Source organism: Pristiophorus japonicus, chromosome 13 (assembly GCF_044704955.1).
Source record: "Pristiophorus japonicus isolate sPriJap1 chromosome 13, sPriJap1.hap1, whole genome shotgun sequence".
Classification (NCBI taxonomy): domain Eukaryota; kingdom Metazoa; phylum Chordata; class Chondrichthyes; family Pristiophoridae; genus Pristiophorus; species Pristiophorus japonicus.
This window is the reverse complement of record NC_091989.1, coordinates 149,100,340-149,121,549: the sequence shown is the minus strand read 5'-3', so window position 1 is coordinate 149,121,549 and position 21,210 is coordinate 149,100,340. Positions and strand designations below refer to the sequence as shown.

At 44.5% G+C, this 21,210-nt stretch overlaps 1 protein-coding gene across 1 annotated transcript in view; it reads left to right on the top strand.

Annotated features, from left to right (window-relative positions):
- klhdc4 (kelch domain containing 4) overlaps positions 1-14,855 on the top strand; it is a 119,693-nt gene extending 104,838 nt beyond the window's left edge. The window contains exons 9-11 of the mRNA XM_070896974.1: positions 879-1,502; positions 11,435-11,545; positions 14,285-14,855. Coding sequence (XP_070753075.1) covers positions 879-1,502; positions 11,435-11,545; positions 14,285-14,457 — 908 coding nt within the window. The 3' untranslated portion in view covers positions 14,458-14,855. The remainder of the gene's footprint in view (positions 1-878; positions 1,503-11,434; positions 11,546-14,284) is intronic.
- The last annotated feature ends 6,355 nt before the right edge of the window (positions 14,856-21,210 follow it).

Here is a 21,210-nt window from a genome sequence, read left to right as displayed (position 1 = left end):
CGTTAAAGGGGACAGAATCGGGGATTTTTTAGCTTTGACCACTGGGCCACCAAGAGGAGGTGCCAGGCTGCCTGTTGGCAATCCAGCCGAACCTGGGGCAATAATTTGCCGGCCGATCGGGAAGTCGACCGGCAAAAATAACAACATGGCGACCGCGGCATTGGGCACTCCCCTTGAAGGGCTGCCGCGTTGCCAGGCCGCACACAGGCAGGAGAAGGTACACTGACAGAAAAAGCTGTCGGGGGCACAATCCAGCGGCTCGTAGATTTTTCTACCGAAATTTGGGGCGGATTAAAATGTAGGTGCTGGATAGCGGCAGTGCGCGCTTTGATGACGCGTTTGCGGCGGTCGGCAGCAGCGGGGCGGAAATGGGGACAGGCAAAAAAATCCCCGAGCTGAATTTGGGTCGGGGCGGCCAGTGGACTGCAACGCAGCGGCCACTCGATGCCGCAAAACGGTGGAAACGGGACTTATACGGACCCTGAATTTCAGCCCATAGGGTCATAATGTCCCTATGTTCACTTTGCTTGCTGATGCTGTTTGTTTAGGTTTGCATGTAAAGAATAGCAACAAGGATAAGGTACCAGTGTATTTTCCAATGCTGTTGCTCATGGAAACAGCAGAACCCCCACTGTCTTCAAGAAAAAAAGGGTAATGGCAGCATATTGGAGATAAAAAGACCAGACAACTGAAACTCAGAACATTGCTTCATTCTGATTTTTAGACTGTTAAAACATTTGTCACCTTGAATAAAAGTTTTGTTTGGATTAGATAAATGAGACATTATCCTTTATAATTTAGGTATGTAATAGTATTTGATAAGAAATTCCTTTTTTGATCTCAGAACTTCAATTAATTTATCACTTGCTTTTCCTCAGACAAATGGGCCTGGGTTCGCATGAACCCTACAGGAGTGAAGCCATCACCACGATCAGGATTCTCTCTGGCTGTTGCCTCTAACAATCGCGTTGTTCTTTTTGGCGGTGTGTATGATGAAGAAGAGGAGGAAGACATCCAAGGAGATTTTTTTAATGATATTTATATATATGATATGGTAAAGAATCGCTGGTTTGCTGGGACGTTAAAGGGACACAAAGGAGAGAAAAAAAAACGAAGACGCGGAAAAAGAGAGGGAGAAGGAGCAGAAGTGAAAAGTGAACTGCAAGAATCACAAAGTTCAACAGAAGTAGTGAAAGAAGTTGTTACTGAAGATGGTACTGTTATGACTATAAAGCAGGTCATAAGCAGCCCAGAGACCAAACCAGACACAGAAAGTGAGGAGGAAGAGGGGGAGGAAGAGGAGGCGGAGGATGATTCTGAAACTCGCCCCATCGTTGAGCCATGTCCCCGGTCCAGTGCCATGGCAGCTATTAAACATGGTGTGCTTTACATCTATGGTGGGATGTTTGAGGTGGGAGACAGACAATTTACTTTAAATGACCTTTACTGCATTGACCTTCACAAGATGGATGAATGGAAGGTTCTGGTGGAAACTGATCCAAGTAAGTTTGTGATTTCTACTGGTACTATGCAAAACCGATATGTTTTCATTTAAACCTAATTCATTTGATATTGATGTGCCATGTGTCAGCAACAAGTAGAATAAAATAACTTGGGGAGCTATTTATTGTGACTTTTCAGGTGGTTCATCTCACTGGACTATAATGAGCTGAGGAACTGTCGTCAAAATATAGCAAGATGCACACAGATAATAAAGCTGGGTGAATGAATAACAAGGATGCCCCAGTACTGTTTAAAACTATAAGTTCTGGTCCATAAGGTACTACTGAATGTAGTTATTTATAATCTATTAGTTTGGAAGTGATTCACGCACTAGAACGTTGATCTTTTTCCAATCGGTATAAATATTACAGGTACAACATTTGCACTAATGTAGCAAATACGTCAGATTTTATGGAACATTTTTTCCCTCTCCTTTTGATAGAAATTACAGGGAAATAAAATAGATGGTAAGTATTATGCTCATAATAACGGATGAAACTGAGTACTGTATGAGTAAGTGTGACCTTAACTCCTTTAATTTAATTGAACTCCAGAGTAATGGTACAGCGTGGGAAGCCTGCTTATATACCATGCTCCCAAGGGATGCTGGTATCCCTTGGGACTCCAACAGGTAGGCCCTCTGGTGGTGGTGTGATACAGGTTGCCACGGGTTACATACATAACATCACTCCATCGTAAAGTCAATAGTACACTTATTTACAGGGTGAGATGATCTGGGGCTTTTCGCTCCCTTGTCGATCGTCTCGGTACAAATGCAGGTGTGGGTGAGTTGGTTGGTTCTTCACTGGGCTGTGTGTGTGTGTGTGTGTTGGAGGGTCAAAGTTGGTGGTGTCCTCTTCGGGTTGCTCGTAGCTGTTAGTGAACCGCAATTTGGTTTGGTCCAAATGCTTTCTGCACGTTAGTCCATTGGCCAATTTGACCTGAAACACTCTACTCCCTTTTTTGGCTATGACCGTGCCAGCAAGCCATTTGGGGCCATGTCCATAATTGAGCACAATCACAGGGTTATTGACCTCAATATCGCGTGACAAGTTTGCGTGGTCATGGTACATGCTTTGTTGATGCCACCTGCATTCGACGTGATCATGGAGATCAGGGTGGACAAGAGAGAGCCTTGTTTTGAGCGCCCTTTTCATGAGCAGCTTGGCTGGGGGAACCCCGGTGAGCGAGTGGGGTCTGCTGCAGTAGCTGAGCAGGACACGGGACAGTCGGGTCTGCAGGGAGCCTTCCAACATGCGTTTCAAGCTTTGCTTGATGGTTTGAACTACCCGTTCTGCCTGGCTGTTGAATGTGGGCTTGAACGGGGCAGATGTGACATGCTTGATCCCATTGCGGGTCATGACTTCCTTGAATTCAGCACTGGTAAAACACGGCCCATTGTCGCTGACAAGGACATCAGGCAGGCCGTGTGTGGCAAACATGGCTCGTAGACTTTCGATGGTGGCGGTGGACTTGCTTACAGACATTATTACACATTCAATCCATTTTGAATAAGCATCCACAACAACCAAGAACATTCTGCCTAGAAATGGGCCCGCAAAGTCAACGTGGATCCTAAACCACGGTTTGGAGGGCCATGACCACAAACTTAGCGGTGCCTCTCTGGGTGCATTGCTCAGTTGAGAGCAAGTGTTGCATTGGCGCACGCATGACTCTAAATCTGAGTCAATGCCGGGCCACCACACATGGGATCTGGCTATGTCTTTCATCATTACTATGCCTGGGTGGGTGCTGTGTTGGTCACATTTGAACGTTTCTCTGCCTTTCTTGGGCAAGACCACGCGATTACCCCACAAAAGACAGTCCGCCTGTAAGGACATTTCGTCTTTGCACCTGTGGAACGGCTTAAGCTCTTCCTGCATCTCTGCTGGGACGCTGGACCATAGAAACATAGAAACATAGAAAATAGGTGCAGGAGTAGGCCATTCAGCCCTTCTAGCCTGCACCGCCATTCAATGAGTTCATGGCTGAACATGAAACTTCAGTACCCCATTCCTGCTTTCTCGCCATAACCCTTGATCCCCCGAGTAGTAAGGACTTCATCTAACTCCCTTTTGAATATATTTAGTGAATTGGCCTCAACTACTTTCTGTGGTAGAGAATTCCACAGGTTCACCACTCTCTGGGTGAAGAAGTTTCTCCTCATCTCGGTCCTAAATGGCTTACCCCTTATCCTCAGACTGTGACCCCTGGTTCTGGACTTCCCCAACATTGGGAACATTCTTCCTGCATCTAACCTGTCTAAACCCGTCAGAATTTTAAACGTTTCTATGAGGTCCCCTCTCATTCTTCTGAACTCCAGTGAATACAAGCCCAGTTGATCCAGTCTTTCTTGATAGGTCAGTCCCGCCATCCCGGGAATCAGTCTGGTGAACCTTCGCTGCACTCCCTCAATAGCAAGAATGTCCTTTCTCAAGTTAGGAGACCAAAACTGTACACAATACTCCAGGTGTGGCCTCACCAAGGCCCTGTACAACTGTAGCAACACCTCCCTGCCCCTGTATTCAAATCCCCTCGCTATGAAGGCTAACATGCCATTTGCTTTCTTAACCGCCTGCTGTACCTGCATGCTAACCTTCAATGACTGATGTACCATGACACCCAGGTCTCATTGCACCTTCCCTTTTCCTAATCTGTCACCATTCAGACAATAGTCTGTCTCTCTGTTTTTACCACCAAAGTGGATAACCTCACATTTATCCACATTATACTTCATCTGCCATGCATTTGCCCACTCACCTAACCTATCCAAGTCACTCTGCAGCCTAATAGCATCCTCCTCGCAGCTCACACTGCCACCCAACTTAGTGTCATCCGCAAATTTGGAGATACTGCATTTAATCCCCTCGTCTAAATCATTAATGTACAATGTAAACAGCTGGGGCCCCAGCACAGAACCTTGCGGCACCCCACTAGTCACTGTCTGCCAGCTCCCATGGAGGACACAGCTTTTTACCAGGGACAGTAAAGGATCCTGGCTGGTCCAGGTTCTGATCTGACGGGCCGTAACAGGTGACTTTTCGTTTTCAAATGCATCCATCACAATGAGCAAGTCTGCAGGCTGTGCCATTTCCAGCCCGGTGGTGGGCAATGGTAGCCAACTGAGAGCATCAGCGCAGTTCTCTGTGCCCGGTCTGTGGCGGATTACATAGTTGTATGCTGACATCTTTGGATGCGGGCAGAGGCATTGGTGTTAATCCCTTTGCTCTCTGAGAATAGAGATATGAGCGGCTTATGGTCAGTTTCTACCTCAAACTTGAGACCAAACAAATACTGGTGCATTTTTTTCACCCCGTAAACGCACGCCAGAGCTTTTTCAATCATGCTGTAGGCCCTTTCGGCCTTGGACAGACTCCTGGACGCATAGGCGACCGGTTGCAAAATCCCCGAACATAACAGATTTCTGGCTTTCTCAAAGGCAACCTCTTGTGAATTCCCCCATACTCAGTCGTCTCCCTTGCGCAGTAGCACATGTAGGGGTTCGAGCAAGGTGCTTAACCCGGGTAGAGAATTACCGAAATAGTTGAGTCGTCCCAGGAACGACCGCAGCTCCGTCATGTTCTGTGGTCTCGGCGCATTCTTGATGGCCTCCGTCTTTGCGTCGGTGGATCTGATGCCGTCTGCTGCGATTTTTCTTCCTAAGTACTCGACCTCTGGCGCCAGGAAACACACTTCGACCTGAGTCCCACGCAATCGAGCCGACTTAGGACCTCTTCCAAATTTTTCAAGTGTTCAATGGTGTCTCGACCTGTAACCAGTATGTTGTCCTGGAAAACCACGGTCGCTGGAAACGACTTTAGCAGGCTCTCCATGTTCTGTTGGAAAATTGCCATGGCCAAACGAATCCCAAACAGGCATCTGTTATAGATGAACAGACCTTTGTGCGTGTTGATGCAGGTGAGGCCTTTAGAAGATTCCTCCAACTCCTGCGTCATATAGGCCGAGGTCAGGTCCAACTTGGTGAACGTCTTTTCTCCAGCCAGGGTCGCAAATAGGTCGTCTGCCTTGGGTAGCGGGTACTGGTCCTGTAGTGAGAAACGGTTAATCGTTACTTTATAGTCCCCACAAATTCTGACCGTGCCGGTACCTTTGAGTACCGGGACAATCGGACTGGCCCATTTGTTGAATTCCACCGGCGCGATGATGCCTTCTCGCTGCAATCTGTCCAGCTCAATTTCCACTTTCTTTCGCATCATATATGGTACCGCCCGTGCCTTGTGGAGGATGGGTCGTGTACCGGGAACCAAGTGGATCTGCACCTTCGCCCCCGAGAAACTTCCAATGTCTGACTCAAACAACGATGGGAATCTGCTCAGAACCTGGACACATGCGGCGTCGTCAACGAAGGCGCTCGGATATCGTCCCAGTTCCAACGGATTTTTCCCAGCCAGCTTCTGCCGAACAGTGTGGGGGCCATCCCCTGGCACGATCCATAGTGGGAGTTTGTGCACTGCTCCATAATAGGAGACTTTTATTTCTGCACTGCCAATTACTGGGATCAGCTCTTTGGTGTAAGTTCTTAGCTTGGTGTGAATGGGGCTGAGTTTGGGCCTGTGTGCCTTGTTGCACCACAGTCTGTCGAAGGCCTTTTTGCTCATTATAGACTGACTCGCACTCGTGTCCAGTTCCATGGATACTGGAATTCCGTTCAGTTCAACTTTTAACATAATCGGTGGACATTTCGTGGTAAAGGTGTGTACCCGGTACATTTCTGCCTCCTCGGTTCGTCGCCCTGGATCGATCTTCCTCTGCAACATGGTGGTTTGCAGGGTTTGCAGCTCACCTGCACATTCTCTGGAGGTGTCCCATTGTTCTGCAGCTGTTGCACACATAGTGTTTGAAGCGGCATTGATGGGCCCAATGATCACCTCCACAACGCCAACAAGGTGTTAAATGCCTCGCATTAACGATTGATGGCGGGCTCTGGGTCATCTGAGTCGTGCAGCAGCCGACATGTATATTCCTGCTTGAAATCGATGTTACTTTGTGCACAGTACTAGCCGAAACCTCTTTATGCTGCGAAATTTGTTTGGTGTTATCGCTGGTGGACATAAATGCCTGGGCTATCGTATTAGCTTTGCTCAGATTCGGTATTTCAACAGTCAATAACTTGCGAAGGATAACCTCATGGCCAATGCCAAGCACAAAAAAGTCTCTTAGCATTTGTTCAAGGAATCCATCGAATTCACAATGTCCTGCAAGGCGCCTTAGTTCGGCGACGTAGCCTGCCACTTCCTGGCCCTCCAACCGTTGACACGTCTAGAACCGATACCTTGCCATCAAAACAGTTTCCTTCGGATTTAGGTGCTCCCGGACCAGCGTACACAATTCTTCATAGGTTTCACCGGAGCTAGAAGATTCTTCATAAGGCCTTAGGTTGTTGCCCCACAGACGGTAAGGAGGATCGCCCTTCGTTTGGCAGCGTTCTCGTCCCTTTCTAGCTCGGCCACGAAGTATTGGTCGAGTCTCTCCACGAAGGCCTTCTAATCGTCCCCTTCTGAGAATTTCTCCAGGATACCAACAGTTCTTTGCATTTTCTCGCGGTTGTTCTTTACCTCGTCGCCAATTATTATGCTCATAATAAAGGATGAAACTGAGTACTGTATGCAATGAGTAAGATTGAACTCCAGAGTGCTGGTACAGCGTGGAAGACCTGCTTATATACCGTGCTCCCAAGGGATGCTGAGATCCCTTGGGACTCCAACAGGTAGGCCCTCTGGTGATGGTGTGATACAGGTTGCCAAGGGTTACATGCAAAACAGTAAGCCTAAGTGAAAGTTATGTCATATTTAAAACAAATGACTATAAAGCATACTGAAATATTTGTTGCAGTTTTTACATTGAAGTAATATGGGATTAATTGGATATAAAGTCCAGAATAAAGAATCAAGCTCTTATTAATTATTGACAGGCTTCCACAAAATAGCATTTTTATTCTATCCTCAAAATCATTTGAATGATATTAAATGCAAGATTGTTTTATGTTTCATGAGGATGTAACTTTACCTTGATACAGGAACATAGATATGGAGGAAGTTTAGCACCTTATTTGAGAAAAAATACTTGGGGTCAGTAAAGTTTAAACCTATTGTAGGATTATTATTTCTGTTTGTCACTATGTTTAGGGTATTAACCCTATTAGTTCTAGTACTAGTTCTCTTAAGCGGAGAAAACCACAGAAACGGGTACCTGTACTAAAATTACTTAGCATATTATTCAATTGCCAAATGATAAGCAACAGATTTAGACAATACTCACAAATGAAATACAGTTCAGGACACAGGTTCACCATACTGTTTTGTTCTGGAGGAGGGAGCTTTGGAATGTCAACCGATGTGATTCTTCCTTATCTTTATCTTGTACCTCTTCTTCATGTTGCCACTCCTCTCCTGAGAATAGTTCAGTTTGTTCTCCTTTTTATACAGTTTTGAGCGAGCGCGATCAATACTAGATAAAGAGATTCACTTTGTCTGAGCCTTGTGACTCCGGACTACCCTAAAAAGTATCCTTCTGTTATCCTGCTGATGGCAATCGATTTTGATTTCCTGTTTCTTTTTTGTCATTGGACAAAAGTCTATGGTATGCAGTTATCAGGACAAGCTGAGTGTCCTTTCCATTAATAACATGTCCTAAGTTAAAAGTGACCAAGCTGCGAATTCCAAAAAATGTAATCCTACACTATCACACTTGAGAATGCTGAAATACAAAAACCTTCCAAAACACATTGACTTGAGATGTTAAGAGTTCCCTGATGACTCCAGTGACTTAGCTGATCTCAGCTGGGGTGGGGCCAAGGGTATCCTTGGGTTAGAAGAGGAAAATCAGCCAGAATATCTGTTTTTGGTCACCATTTAATTTCTGTTGGAAATGCTGAAATGTGGATGTTGGGAACCATATCCTCAGATTCAGCCGTGATGCTCCCTGTTGATGCTCATTGTTGAGTTTTATGCCTCAATCTCTGGATTAATTCTCAGCAAGAGAGCCAGCTTAGAATTCTTTCAGCTATCCCTAGGTGCTAGATAGTTTTTTTGTTCTCAGAAGACACATCATTTGGGGGTCAAGTTTCGGGCCGCACCTAGAACGGCGCAGCCACGCCTGATTTCCGCACTCAAAACCGCGCCGTAAACTTACCTCGGTATTCTCCCCTCCCTCTGGTCGATCCAGGCCCTCGGCGCAACGCAGCACAAGCTGTGGGGGGGCGGAGCCAGATCCCAGTGCTACAGTGTGCGCGCATGTGCAGTAGCTCCAGGCGCCCGAGGCTGTGTGGGAGGGGCCCGAAGCACGCCGCCCCTAGCCCTGGCCAAATGGGCTCACTGGGGCGGCGAAGATCGGACTGGACCTCCCTCCTCGAGCTCCTGCTCTGGCTCTCTCCCCGCCCCCCCCCCCCCCCCCCCCCCAGCTTTTGCTCCCGGTCCAGCTCTTCTCCCCCTCTCCCCCCCACCCCCCCCCTTTTCAGGTCCGGTCCCCTCCCCCTCTCCACTTCTTCGGTGGGGCCTGTCTGCCCGGCATCTTGCTGGGGGCGGGCCCCGCCCAAAGTCTTCGGCCTGGCTTCCTCACGTTGGCCGGGCCCGTTCAGCCTCCCCTCCCTCCCTCCCTCCCTCCCTCCCTCCCTCTCCTCTTCTTCCTCCCTCTCCTCTTCTTCCTCCCTCTCCTCTTTTTCCTCCCTCTCTTTTTCCTCCCTCTCTTTTTCCTCCCTCTCTTTTTCCTCCCTCTCTTTTTCCTCCCTCCTCTTTTTCCTCCCTCTCCTCTTTTTCCTCCCTCTCCTCTTTTTCCTCCCTCTCCTCTTTTTCCTCCCTCTCCTCTTTTTCCTCCCTCTCCTCCTCTTCCTCCTACCTTCCTCCCTCTCCTCTTCTTCCTCCCTCTCCTCTTCTCCCCCCCTCTCCTCTTCCCCCTCGCTCCCTCTCCTCCTCCTTCCTCCCCCCACCCCTCGCTGTCAGAAACACAGAGACACTGACAGACAGAGACCGAGAGACATTGACAGAGAGAGAGAGAGACACTAACAGACAGACAGAGAGAGAGACACTGGGGGGGCCCCATCCCAGCATGCTGGTGGAGGGCTCCCGGTGCTGCAGTAGGTGAGTAGAAATGTAATTTTTTATTTATTGATTTTTTTTTTAAAAATGTTTTAATTAATTTTTTTTGATTGATTTATTGATTTATTTATCATGTATTATTGATGATGGCTCTTTATTTGTAAAAGTGATGTGTTTCATGTTTGTAAACTTCCCTTCCCCCGCCCCCCCCCTCCCATCTCTCTTCCTTACGCCTGATTTTCTAAGTGTAGGCAAGGTTTTTCTCAGCGTACAAAAATCTACACTTACTCCATTCTAAGTTAGTTTGGCGTAAGTTTTCGCTGCCTAAACTTGCAAAACAGGCATAAGTGACCGGACGCGCACCCTTTTGAAAAAAAAATCTGTTCTAAAATGAAACTGTTCTAACTTACTGGAGCAAACTAAATGCCAAGAATTGCAATTTCTAAGATACTCCATTCTAAACTAGTTGCTCCAAATAAAAGGAGCAACTCAGGCCGAAACTTGACCCCTAGGTGTCTGCACCTCTGTTTGCTTTACTTTGCAATATAATCTGTTTTACTTCTAGAGGTGATTTGTAAAAATTTCAGATCCCGAGCAATTTGTTGGGTGCCTTAAGAAAATTGGCAAAGATGTTCTGTTTTAAGTTTGTGACTGCATGGAACAGAAATAATTGTCAAAATCTTAGAAGAAAGTCTATCCCATTTGCATCTGGCTCTCAAATCTGGCACCAGTTTTCAATTCCAAAAACATGCTTAGATTTTCTTATTTGAGACGTCTGAATTCCAACTCGGCCATTGTGTCTTCAACCATGACTGGAAATACTTCTTCTTGGAATAAGTTTGAGGGCTTCTTAGTATAAGTAATTTAATAAAATGTGTAGTATTAAAAGCTTATGAAGTGTCAATTGTTTTAACAACCTCATTGGCACCATCGACCCTGCCTACACCAGCTACTATCTGCAGATTTTTACACATAGACCCCATCTTGCATCAATTAATGGCACCTCTTGGGCTTTATTGAACTATTTGCAAGCTAGGCTATCCATCCTCCCAGTGAAGGAGAACATAGACAGGGAAAGTACATGGGAAAATAAATTCTTTCCTGAAAAAGTAACTGAAGAAATAAAATCTTAAATGAGGTTTGCAAAATTAAAAATGCTGTTCCAACAGGCAATCTTTATGGAGAGAATACTTTGCGTTTTGTGGATTTATATTTTTATATTGAGACTGATTTTCTTTTGCTTCATGTCTAAGCAATGCTTAGTTCCTGGGCGCAAAGCAGAGGAAAAGAAGCTGAAATTTGTTCTGTCAGATCTCTGCCCCAATGCATTGCCCAGATGTTTCTTGGGATTTCTGAGGGAATGTGGCGTAGTTATGCCCACAGCATGCACAAACCTAGAACCCCATATAAATTATATCTCTCGTCTCATTGTCCTTTGTGCATGTCAGAATTACATCCACTGATACAGGGCCATAGCCCTTGTGCCCAGTCCTGTTTGGCCAACTCTTGGAACCAGGCAGAATGTACAGGTGCAGCAAGAGGAGGAATAGGCCAAGAGCTTTTCTGGCCACTGTCCAAAAATAGCAGCCAGAAGGCTCCACAGGCAGCGCCGATTACCATTGCTGCGGGCCTGCTGACTTCCTCTCCTGCTTAATGCACAATGTCCTGTGCCAGGGTAATACCTAGCCTATTTAAATTACTTGAATTCAGAAATGCAGGTGCGATCGGGTCATGTCAGGTGGAATGCACTTCCAGAAAATTAGATCTGCTCTATATAATATTACAAAGGATTCTTTGGTCTAAAATATGTCTTAGATACACTTATGAAGTTTATTTTAAATAGTGTGTTTGTTTCACTTGCTTCTGCCTTTCTGCAGAGACCCAGGAGTGGCTGGACGAAGAAGAGTCGGAGGATGAAGAAGAGTGTGAAGGAGCTGCAGGAGGAGAAGATGAGGAAGAAGAGGATGATGACAGCAGTGAAGAAGAGGGTAATTACTAAATCTACATTATTCTTGTGTATCTGCGTAACTAGTCTGTGCTGTGACTATGGGTTCTTTTGAAAGGTCATGCACAAGGTTCATGTACTGAGAGCCATCAGCATCCGTGGTAGCACTGTTGCCTTTGTATCATAGGGCCGTGAGTTTAAACCTCACTCCAAGAGTTGACCACATTATTACAGCTGAGACTTCAATGCAGGATGAGGGAATCCAACATTGTTAGAATTGTTGTCTTTAAACCAGTGCCCTGTCTCACTGTTCAAGCGGATGGCACTTTTTCAAGGAAAAGCAAACTGTTGTAGTGTCCTGACTAACATTCATTTCTCAACTATCATCACCAAAACAGATTAGCTGGCCATTCATTTAATTTGGGGTGCTGTGCTGTGTGTAAGTTGACTGCCACTTACCAAAAAACAAGAGCGCCTGCTCTTCGTGGATTGTGAAGCACTTTGGAACATCTTGAGAACGTGAAAGGCACTATATAAATGCAGGCTCTTTCTTTCCTATTTACATGCCAGTTGCTTGTTTGTTCACAACTTTATTTTCTTTTTCTGTTGAAGGACTATTCAGACTATTGAAAATTGATCCGTTTCTATTGTATATACTACTGTATTGTGAAAAAATTGAACTTGCAATACAGGTGAGGGGGGTTGGTCGGGCCGAGGTAAGTAGGGGAGGGGTGGTCGGTTGGGCCGTTGGTGGGGGGTGGGGTGGGGTGGGGGGGGGTCAGTCGGGCCAAGGTAGGGGAAGGGGGGTCCGGTCTGGCCGCCGGGGGGAGGGGGTGGTGGCTGGATGAGGGGGGAGGGGGCGGGAGGTCGGGAAGCGGGGATGTGGGGGGGGGGGGGGAAGAGGTGGGGCTGAGGCGGGTGGGGGGGAAGGTCGGGCAGCTGAGGCGGCAAAGTCCAGATTTCGGAACATTTTCCAGTTTCCAGACAGCCCCGCCAGAATTCCGGATTTTGGACGTCGTACCTGTATAATATTTTTCTGCTGCCAGAACTTTGTGACTTTTCAGATTGAATCCTTCTCATACAGACATTTTTAATTACTGTTGTCTTTGAGTGACATGTGAAAGACTGATCAGTATAGTGTTAGCTAACTCCCTAGCAACAGTGTCCTAGCAAGTATTGGGATGTTCTTATTTTTCTGTCAGTTTTGTCTTTGTGGGGAAGAGATGCAGAACATTCTTGACTATTTGAAGTCCTCTTTGCAAGGAATTTCCTTCAATGTTGTTTATTTTGGGTTAGCTTTTAAACGTTTGGCATCAAATCCATGCTGACATTTGCAGATACCAAACCCCTTAATGCCAAGAATGATTACATCAGTGGCTTTGAGATCCTGGGGTTCTCAGCTGTGTGGGATTCGTCACTGAAGAGACACTCACTGATGCTGGTACTCTGGTTTCACACTTTCCCAGTATTGGTTTGGTGTCCTTGGTCCATACACTTAAATAGCAGGGAATAAAAAAGAAGTTTCGACCATATGTTTGAGGAATAGTTAAGCTGTGTCAGACTGATAGAATTTCTAAAACTCCCTGGCTGGAAACCTCTGGCTGTTTCTCAGATTTTTGCATCCAATGGCATCTTGGGCTTAGTTCATTGCTAGTCAGAGAGGTATCCTTGCATATACTGAACCTTAGTTCAGGGACAGTCCTAAGATACAGTGGGGATGGATCTTTTCATTCCTTATTAATGAATCACTCTAGAAGACTTGAGTTTTTGGACTCCACAAATGCATCCTTGCTCTTTCATTGCGATTTTATTACATTTTATCATTCCCCTGCTCCTCATAAAAATGACCAGCTGTGTTTCAAGGCAACTGATAGCAATGATTTATATTTCTAGAATTGAACTTCTAGGTAACTGTTACTAATGAGCATGCCCACAGACATCAATAGGTAACTGGTGTTATTTATTTACTTGTCCATCAAGCTATATTGGTTTTCTCCATCACAACATATTGAAAATCAAATGAGCACAATATAACATTTTGCAGTTCACCAAGTGTGAAGACAAGCCAATGCATGCGTAATTTTATCAGAGATTTTACCCATATCTTAATATTTAGGTGAGAGAGGTTTATAAAATTCTATATCGCCATCTGCAACAATTAAAATATTGTTAATTGAAATAATATATATGATTGTTTTTTTGCAATAAAATATAGTTTGCATTTTCCCATGGGTAACATGGATTATTATGGTAATATTTTTCTGGGCCAGGTTAGATCAATTTAAGCAACAAAAAATCCTTAAAAATTGGATGATTTCTTTGCATGATCCAAAGGATGAAATTAGCACTATACAGTTGCTTTCATTACCTACTTTTTGAAGACTCTAAGAGTTTCAGTTAAATACAATTCAATTTAATTTACAATTTTGATCAGTAATTATTTAATGAGAGCTTCTGAAATTTGAAAAAGAAACAACATTTGTGTTGTCATTCAGCTTTAGGTACTTTGTCAATGCTCTTTCAGGGTCAATCTTAAGTTCTGGGCAAATAAACAAATCCAATTATACTGCTTAGAATTGCCATAATTGACCCAGGAGTACACATCATTAAAGATTTCCACTTTTTATGGCAGTTAGCTTATATTTTGATTAACATCAAAAGCATTTCAGATACTGGAATATTATGGGGATATATAGCGGGATCCAGTGGAGCATAAGCCATTGTGGTTTTTGAAGTTGTCAGAGGATCTGAAATTGTTAACTTATTTGTTTTGCTTTGTCAGGTGATGACCATCCTCCAGTCCAACCAGCGGAAGCTTATTCAGAATATATGTCACGCACAGAGTCATACTGGATTAAACTGGCCAGGGATAATATGGGCCAGAATGCCAAAGAGAAAAAGACTTTGAAGGTGGCACAGGCAATGGCAAAGACTTTTTATGATGACACTGTTTGATGGTCAGAAGTTATGCAGAACTGAACCCCTGCCAGTGTTTGTTAATATACTGTAACTATTGCCTTTGAGCTCAATTGCAAACTGCAAAGTTTGTTTGTTTAATTAATTGATACTATTTTATTTTTTCTACTTTGTAAGTCTTAAAGCCAATTTCAAACAGATTCAACATTGTTACCTTTGCTGCAATTTTTTTCTAAATCTTAAGATACAGCAGAGCTATTAGCTTTTGTTTCTCAGCAACCCATTGCTTACCATGAATGTAACTGCTTTATGAATGTGTTTTGCATTCAACTATGTCTTGTGTTTTTTCAAAATTCTTAATAGCAAAGTGAAGGCTGTTTGTGATTGGCCCCTTCATTTTACTGTGATATTGAATAAAAGTAAAAAAAATAACCTCTCACTTGGCTGTCAAATGTAATCATTTGCATATGTTTTTCTGATACAAGGTACTGCTAATCAGTAAATGGAAATACTGTTCATGCGATTTGCATCTGGCAGTTAAAGACAGAAATCAACAAGAAAATAAACTTACATTGTACTTCAATCTTAGGCTTAACCAATCAAATATACATGTTATGATTTGGGCTTTTCCCAGATATTTTTCCCTTGCCTGGTGCAAAGGACCACTTCCACACAGAAGACCCCTTCCTCTGAGCTCAAATATGACATTATTGTGAAGTAATCTGGGAGGTATCTTGCCAGGATGGTAACAACAACAACTTGCATTTATATAGCACCTTTAACGTAGTATAACATCCCAAGGAGCGTTCATAAACCCCTTGTGTTGCGAGTAAGCTCACTGAATATAGCACAGTCATCTTGTACTCCCTGGATCTCTTTTATAAGCAGACTATAAATTCGAGTCATGTATTTAAGAAACAAACTGCAACAATAAAGAACAAAAAATACATTGTTCCAGCTCACGTTATGGTGTGTTTGAAACTGCTGGAAGGATACCAATGAAAGATTACCAATGCTCACCAATAAACACTCGAGACATAAGTTGGAGCTCAATCAAGATTTCTTTAATAACATTAGCCTCAGATGATTTTCAACTATCTATTCCACGGTGTTCAATTCCACTCCTAACTAGTGTCCTAGGCCAACCATCTTCAGCTGTTTCAACAATAACCTTCCCTACATCATAAGGTCAGAAGTGGGGATGTTCACTGATGATTGCACAGTATTCAGTGTTCACTGATGATTGCAGTGTTCAGTTCCATTCACAACCCCTCAAATAATGAAGCAGTTCATGCTTGCATGCAGCAAGACCTGGACGACATTCAGGCTTGGACTGATAAGTGGCAAGTAACATTCGTGCCACATGGGTGCCAGGCAAAGACTATCTCCAACAAGCGAGAGTCTAACTACCGCCCCTTGACATTCAACAGCATTACCATCACCGAATTCCCACCATCAAAATCCTGGAGGTCACCATTTACCAGAAACTTAACTGGGCCAGCCACATAAATACTGTGGCTACAAGAGCATAACAGAGGCTGCGTCTTTTGGGGTGAGTGTCTCACCTTCTGACTCCCCAAAGCCTTCCACCATGTACAAGGCACAAGACAGCAGTGTGTTGGAATAATATCCATTTGCCTGGATAAGTGCTGCTCTAACAACACTCAAGAAACATAGAATCATAGAAAATAGGTGCAGGAGTAGGCCATTCAGCCCTTCTAGCCTGCACCGCCATTCAATGAGTTCATGGCTGAACATGCAACTTCAGTACCCCATTCCTGCTTTCTCGCCATACCCCTTGATCTCCCGAGTAGTAAGGACTTCATCTAACTCCCTTTTGAATATACTTAGTGAATTGGCCTCAACTACTTTCTGTGGTAGAGAATTCCACAGGTTCACCACTCTCTGGGTGAAGATGTTTCTCCTCATCTCTGTCCTAAATGGCTTACCCCTTATCCTTAGACTGTGACCCCTGGTTCTGGACTTCCCCAACATTGGGAACATTCTTCCTGCATCTAACCTGTCTAAACCCGTCAGAATTTTAAATGTTTCTATGAGGTTCCCTCTCATTCTTCTGAACTCCAGTGGATACAAGCCCAGTTGATCCAGTCTTTCTTGATAGGTCAGTCCCACCATCCCGGGAATCAGTGTGGTGAATCTTCGCTGCACTCCCTCAATAGCAAGAATGTCCTTCCTCAAGTTAGGAGACCAAAACTGTACACAATACTCCAGGTGTGGCCTCACCAAGGCCCTGTACAACTGTAGCAACACCTCCCTGCCCCTGTACTCAAATCCCCTCGCTATGAAGGCCAACATGCCATTTGCTTTCTTAACCGCCTGCTGTACCTGCATGCCAACCTTCAATGACTGATGTACCATGACACCCAGGTCTTGTTGCACCTCCCCTTTTCCTAATCTGTCACCATTCAGATAATAGTCTGTCTCTCTGTTTTTACCACCAAAGTGGATAACCTCACATTTATCCACATTATACTTCATCTGCCATGCATTTGCCCACTCACCTAACCTATCCAAGTCACTCTGCAGCCTCATAGCATCCTCCTCGCAGCTCACACTGCCACCCAACTTAGTGTCATCCGCAAATTTGGAGATACTACATTTAATCCCCTCGTCTAAATCATTAAATGTACAATGTAAACAGCTGGGGCCCCAGCACAGAACCTTGCGGTACCCGACTAGTCACTGCCTGCCATTCTGAAAAGTACCCATTTACTCCTACTCTTTGCTTCCTGTCTGACAACCAGTTCTCAATCCACGTCAGCACACTACCCCCAAGCTAGACACAGTCCTGAACAAAACAGCCCTCTTTATCTGTAACCCATCCACCAGCTTAAACATTCACTCCCTCCACGTGGCTGCAGTGTGTACTATCTGCAAGATACACTGCAGCAACTTGCCAGGGCTTCTTCAACAGCACCTCTCAAAACCCACGACCTCTACCACCTAGAAGGACAAGGGCAGCAGGTGCATGGGAACACCATCACCTGCAAGGTCCCCTCCAAGTTACACACCATCCTGACTTGGAAATATATCATCGCTGGGCCAAAATCCTGGGACTCTCTAACAGCACTGTTGGGAATACCTTCACCACACAGACTGCAGCGGCTCACTGGAGGATTGTTATTAAAAGTTGCGAAGAAATCTGTGTCCCACTCAACTATCCTCCCAAGTGAAGGGATATGTGATTTTAAAACAGAAAGAATAAAAGCGAGATAAGAAAATAACATGTTTTTTATCATTGCTTTTTAACATTGATATCTGGACACCGGCATAACTCCTCCATAGAAAAGGGATTTCTGAAAGGCACTTAGAGATGGGCAATAAATACTGGCCTTGCCAGAGACGCCCACAACCTAGGAACGAATTTAAAAAAAATGTTATTGACTGTTGTTGATTTTGGAAGTACTGGTAGCAAACAAATCATAGTCCTGTATCGCGAAAATGTTTTCTGTATTTTTGTTTCATAGAGCATACAAATAAGATTTATACTTCTATGGAGCTAGGTGTGGGGAAGAGATCAAGGTGAAATAGCTACAAGAGAATGAAGAAATCATCTTCATAGGCAGTCCCTCGAAATCAAAGAAGACTTACCTCCAGTCCAAAAGTGAGTTCTCAGGTCTCTGAATAGTCCAATATGGGAATTACAGTCGCAGTTATTGGAGGAAAGGGTGGGTGGGGAGTCTGGTTTGCTACACTCTCCTTCCACTGCCTGCACTTGTTTTCTGCATGCTCTTGGCGACGAGACTCGAGGTGCTCAGCGCCCTCCAGGATGCTCTTCCTCCACTTAGAGCAGTCTTTGGCCAGGGACTCCCAGGTGTCGGTGGGGATGTTGCACTTTATCAAGGAGGCTTTGAGAGTGTCCTTGAAACATTTCCTCTTCCTACCTGGGGCTCGCTTGCCATGCAGGAGTTCCAAGTAGAGCATTTGCTTTGGGAGTCTTGTGTCGGCATGCGGATAATGTGGCCCGCCCAATGGAGCTGGTCGAGTGTGGTCAGTGCTTGATGCTAGGGATGTGGCCTGATCGAGAACACTGACGTTGGTGCATCTGTCCTCCCAGGGGATTTGCAGGATCTTGCAGAAGCATCGTTGGTGGTATTTCTCCAGCAATTTGAAGTGTCTACTGTACATGGTCCACATCTCTGAGCCACACAGGAGGGAGGGTATCACTACAGCCCTCTAGACCATAAACTTGGTGCCAGATTTGAGGGCCTGACCTTCGAACACTCTCTACCTCACCAAAAGTGTAAAGCTTGCTGTAGACTGCTAAAACTTGTAGATAAGTTTCAATTGATAAACGGACTTCAGCAAAGTTCTGGTGGGGTAAAATGTATCTCAAATGCCTGTTCAGAAATGTATTTTTTTCCTGAAAAAATTTGAGTTTGAATTTTAAGAAAATGAAGAATGATACTACTCACTAATGGGGAAAAGAGTTCAGCTCAAAATTCACATCCCTTTTCTATGGGGGAGTTATGCTGGTCCCCAGATATCAATGTTAAAAAGCAATGATAAAAAAACAAAGCTGTGCATGTTATTTTCTTAACTCATTCTCTTTATTCTTTCTGCTTTAAAATCACATATCCCCTCACGTGGGAGGATAGTTGAGTGGGACACAGATTTCTCAGCAACTTTTAATAACAATCCTCCAGTAATTATAGATTATTTATAGAATATAAGGTGGCTTGTCATCCTCACCAAAAGTGTAAAGCTTGCTGTAGACTGCTAAAACTTGTAGATAAGTTCCAATTGATAAATGGACTTCAGCAAAGCCAAAAGACTCTGGTGGAGTAAAATGTATCTCATAAGCCTGTTCAGATATGTATTTTTTTCCTGAGAAGATTTGAGTTTGAATTTTAAAAATAGACAAGAAACAAAAGCACATATTAATTTCAGTGTTGAGAGAGAGATAAGTGAGCTGAAGGAGTAAGCTGGACAACTAAAGGAGTGAGAGTGAGTCGAACATCAGAGTGGGACAGCTCAAAGGAAATTATTCAAAGGAATACTTAAGGGAAGGTTCACCATGGCCTTATCTTTTAGTATTCGGGTGAAAAATATAGTCCTCTATTTGGGAGGGGGAGAGTGATATCTTGCCTCGTAATCATTCATCTTTTCTTGACTAGACTTGACTTCCCTTGCTTGTTGCTTTCAATAACTCAAACTAATTTAACTATTTCCTGTGAGGCTGGATATTTTGTTCAGTAGTCAGCAGGTGCAGAAATGAACGTATCTTTCAGGAGCATTTAAGTGCCACAGTGTGGGAAAATTATAGTTCTGTATGTGGGACAACCTTTGCAGCAAGAAAAAAAATAATTGCAGTAAGAGGTTGAGTATAAAATTCATTTTTGGTTAAGAAATGTACAATTATTGTTTTTTTGGTTTGCAAAGTAGGCCGCATGCTTTTGTTGTGTGAAGCTGGCTTTACTTTTAACCAAATTAAGTGATTTATTTCAATTTTTCTTTGAAACCATTCACTAAACTATCAAAATTCAATTTCCATTACAAATAAGGCTATGACCAAATTAAGTCCAAGATGGCTACAAGCTTTATATTTTTCAACGTATAGATCAAATACACTTGGAATTCCAAACTCTTGTTAAAATGTGTTTTATAGGGAGAGAGAATAAGTGATATATTTCTAATAGATGGAAATAATATTAATGACTTTGGAATTGTAAGATACAGTTAGTTCCATTCACCTACTGCTCCCCTGATCCCATTCCAACTAAACTACTGACCACCCAAGATCCCTTGTTGGCCCTCATGCTAGCTGACATTTTTTTTATTCAATCACGGGATGTGGGAGTCACTGGCAAGGCCAGAATTTATTGCCCATCCCTAATTGTGCTTGAGAAGGTGGTGGTGAGCCGCTTTCTTGAACAGCTGCAGTCCATGTGGTGAGGTACTTCCACAGTGCCACTAGGTAGGGAGTTCCAGGATTTTGACCTAGCAGCAATGAAGGAACGGCGATATATTTTCAAGTCAGGATGATGTGTGACTTGGAGGGAAACGTGGAGATGGTGGTGTTCTCATGCTCCTGCTGCCCCTGTCCTTCTAGGTGGTAGAGGTCGCGGATTTGAGAGGTGTTGTCGAAGAAGCCTTGGTGAGTAGCTGCAGTGTATCTTGTAGGTGGTACACACTGCAGCCACAGTGCACCGGCGGTGGAGGGAGTGAATGTTTAAGCTGATGAATGGGGTACCAATCAAGCAGGTTGCTTTATCCTGGATGGTGTTGAGATTCCTGAGTGTTGTTGGAGCTGGGCCACCCCGACCTGTGTGAGAACACCACCACAGGTCGGGGCTATAAATAGAGCTGGAGCACCGGGCCCTGGAACATCGTGGGTGAAGGTGAGGCGAATGAGGGTACGGGGCCCAGAAGAGCCGAGGGCCCAGGGGCAGCACGGGCCATCTCACACTGCGATATGTATGCTCACTAGGTCCGTGCAGCATAGCAGGTCTCCAGTCGTCCTGGTTCAACCCTTGCCACTGGATAAAGGCCTAGCTCTGTCCAGTCTGTGGTGGCTGATGTGCAACGGTCACCACACGTTAAAAAAATCCATGCACAGGCATCTTCCACCCCCTTAACTGGAGTTCAGGACTGGAACATCGGGTCCTTCATTGAAACGTCTGTGAACTCTTGTGGAAGCAAGTCATCCTCGTTCGAGTGACCGCCTATGATGACTCATCCAGGCAACTGGAGAGTATGCCATTGCATTCCTGATTTCTGCTTTGTTGATGATAGAAAGGCTTTGGGTGGGGGGTGAGGAGGTGAGTCACT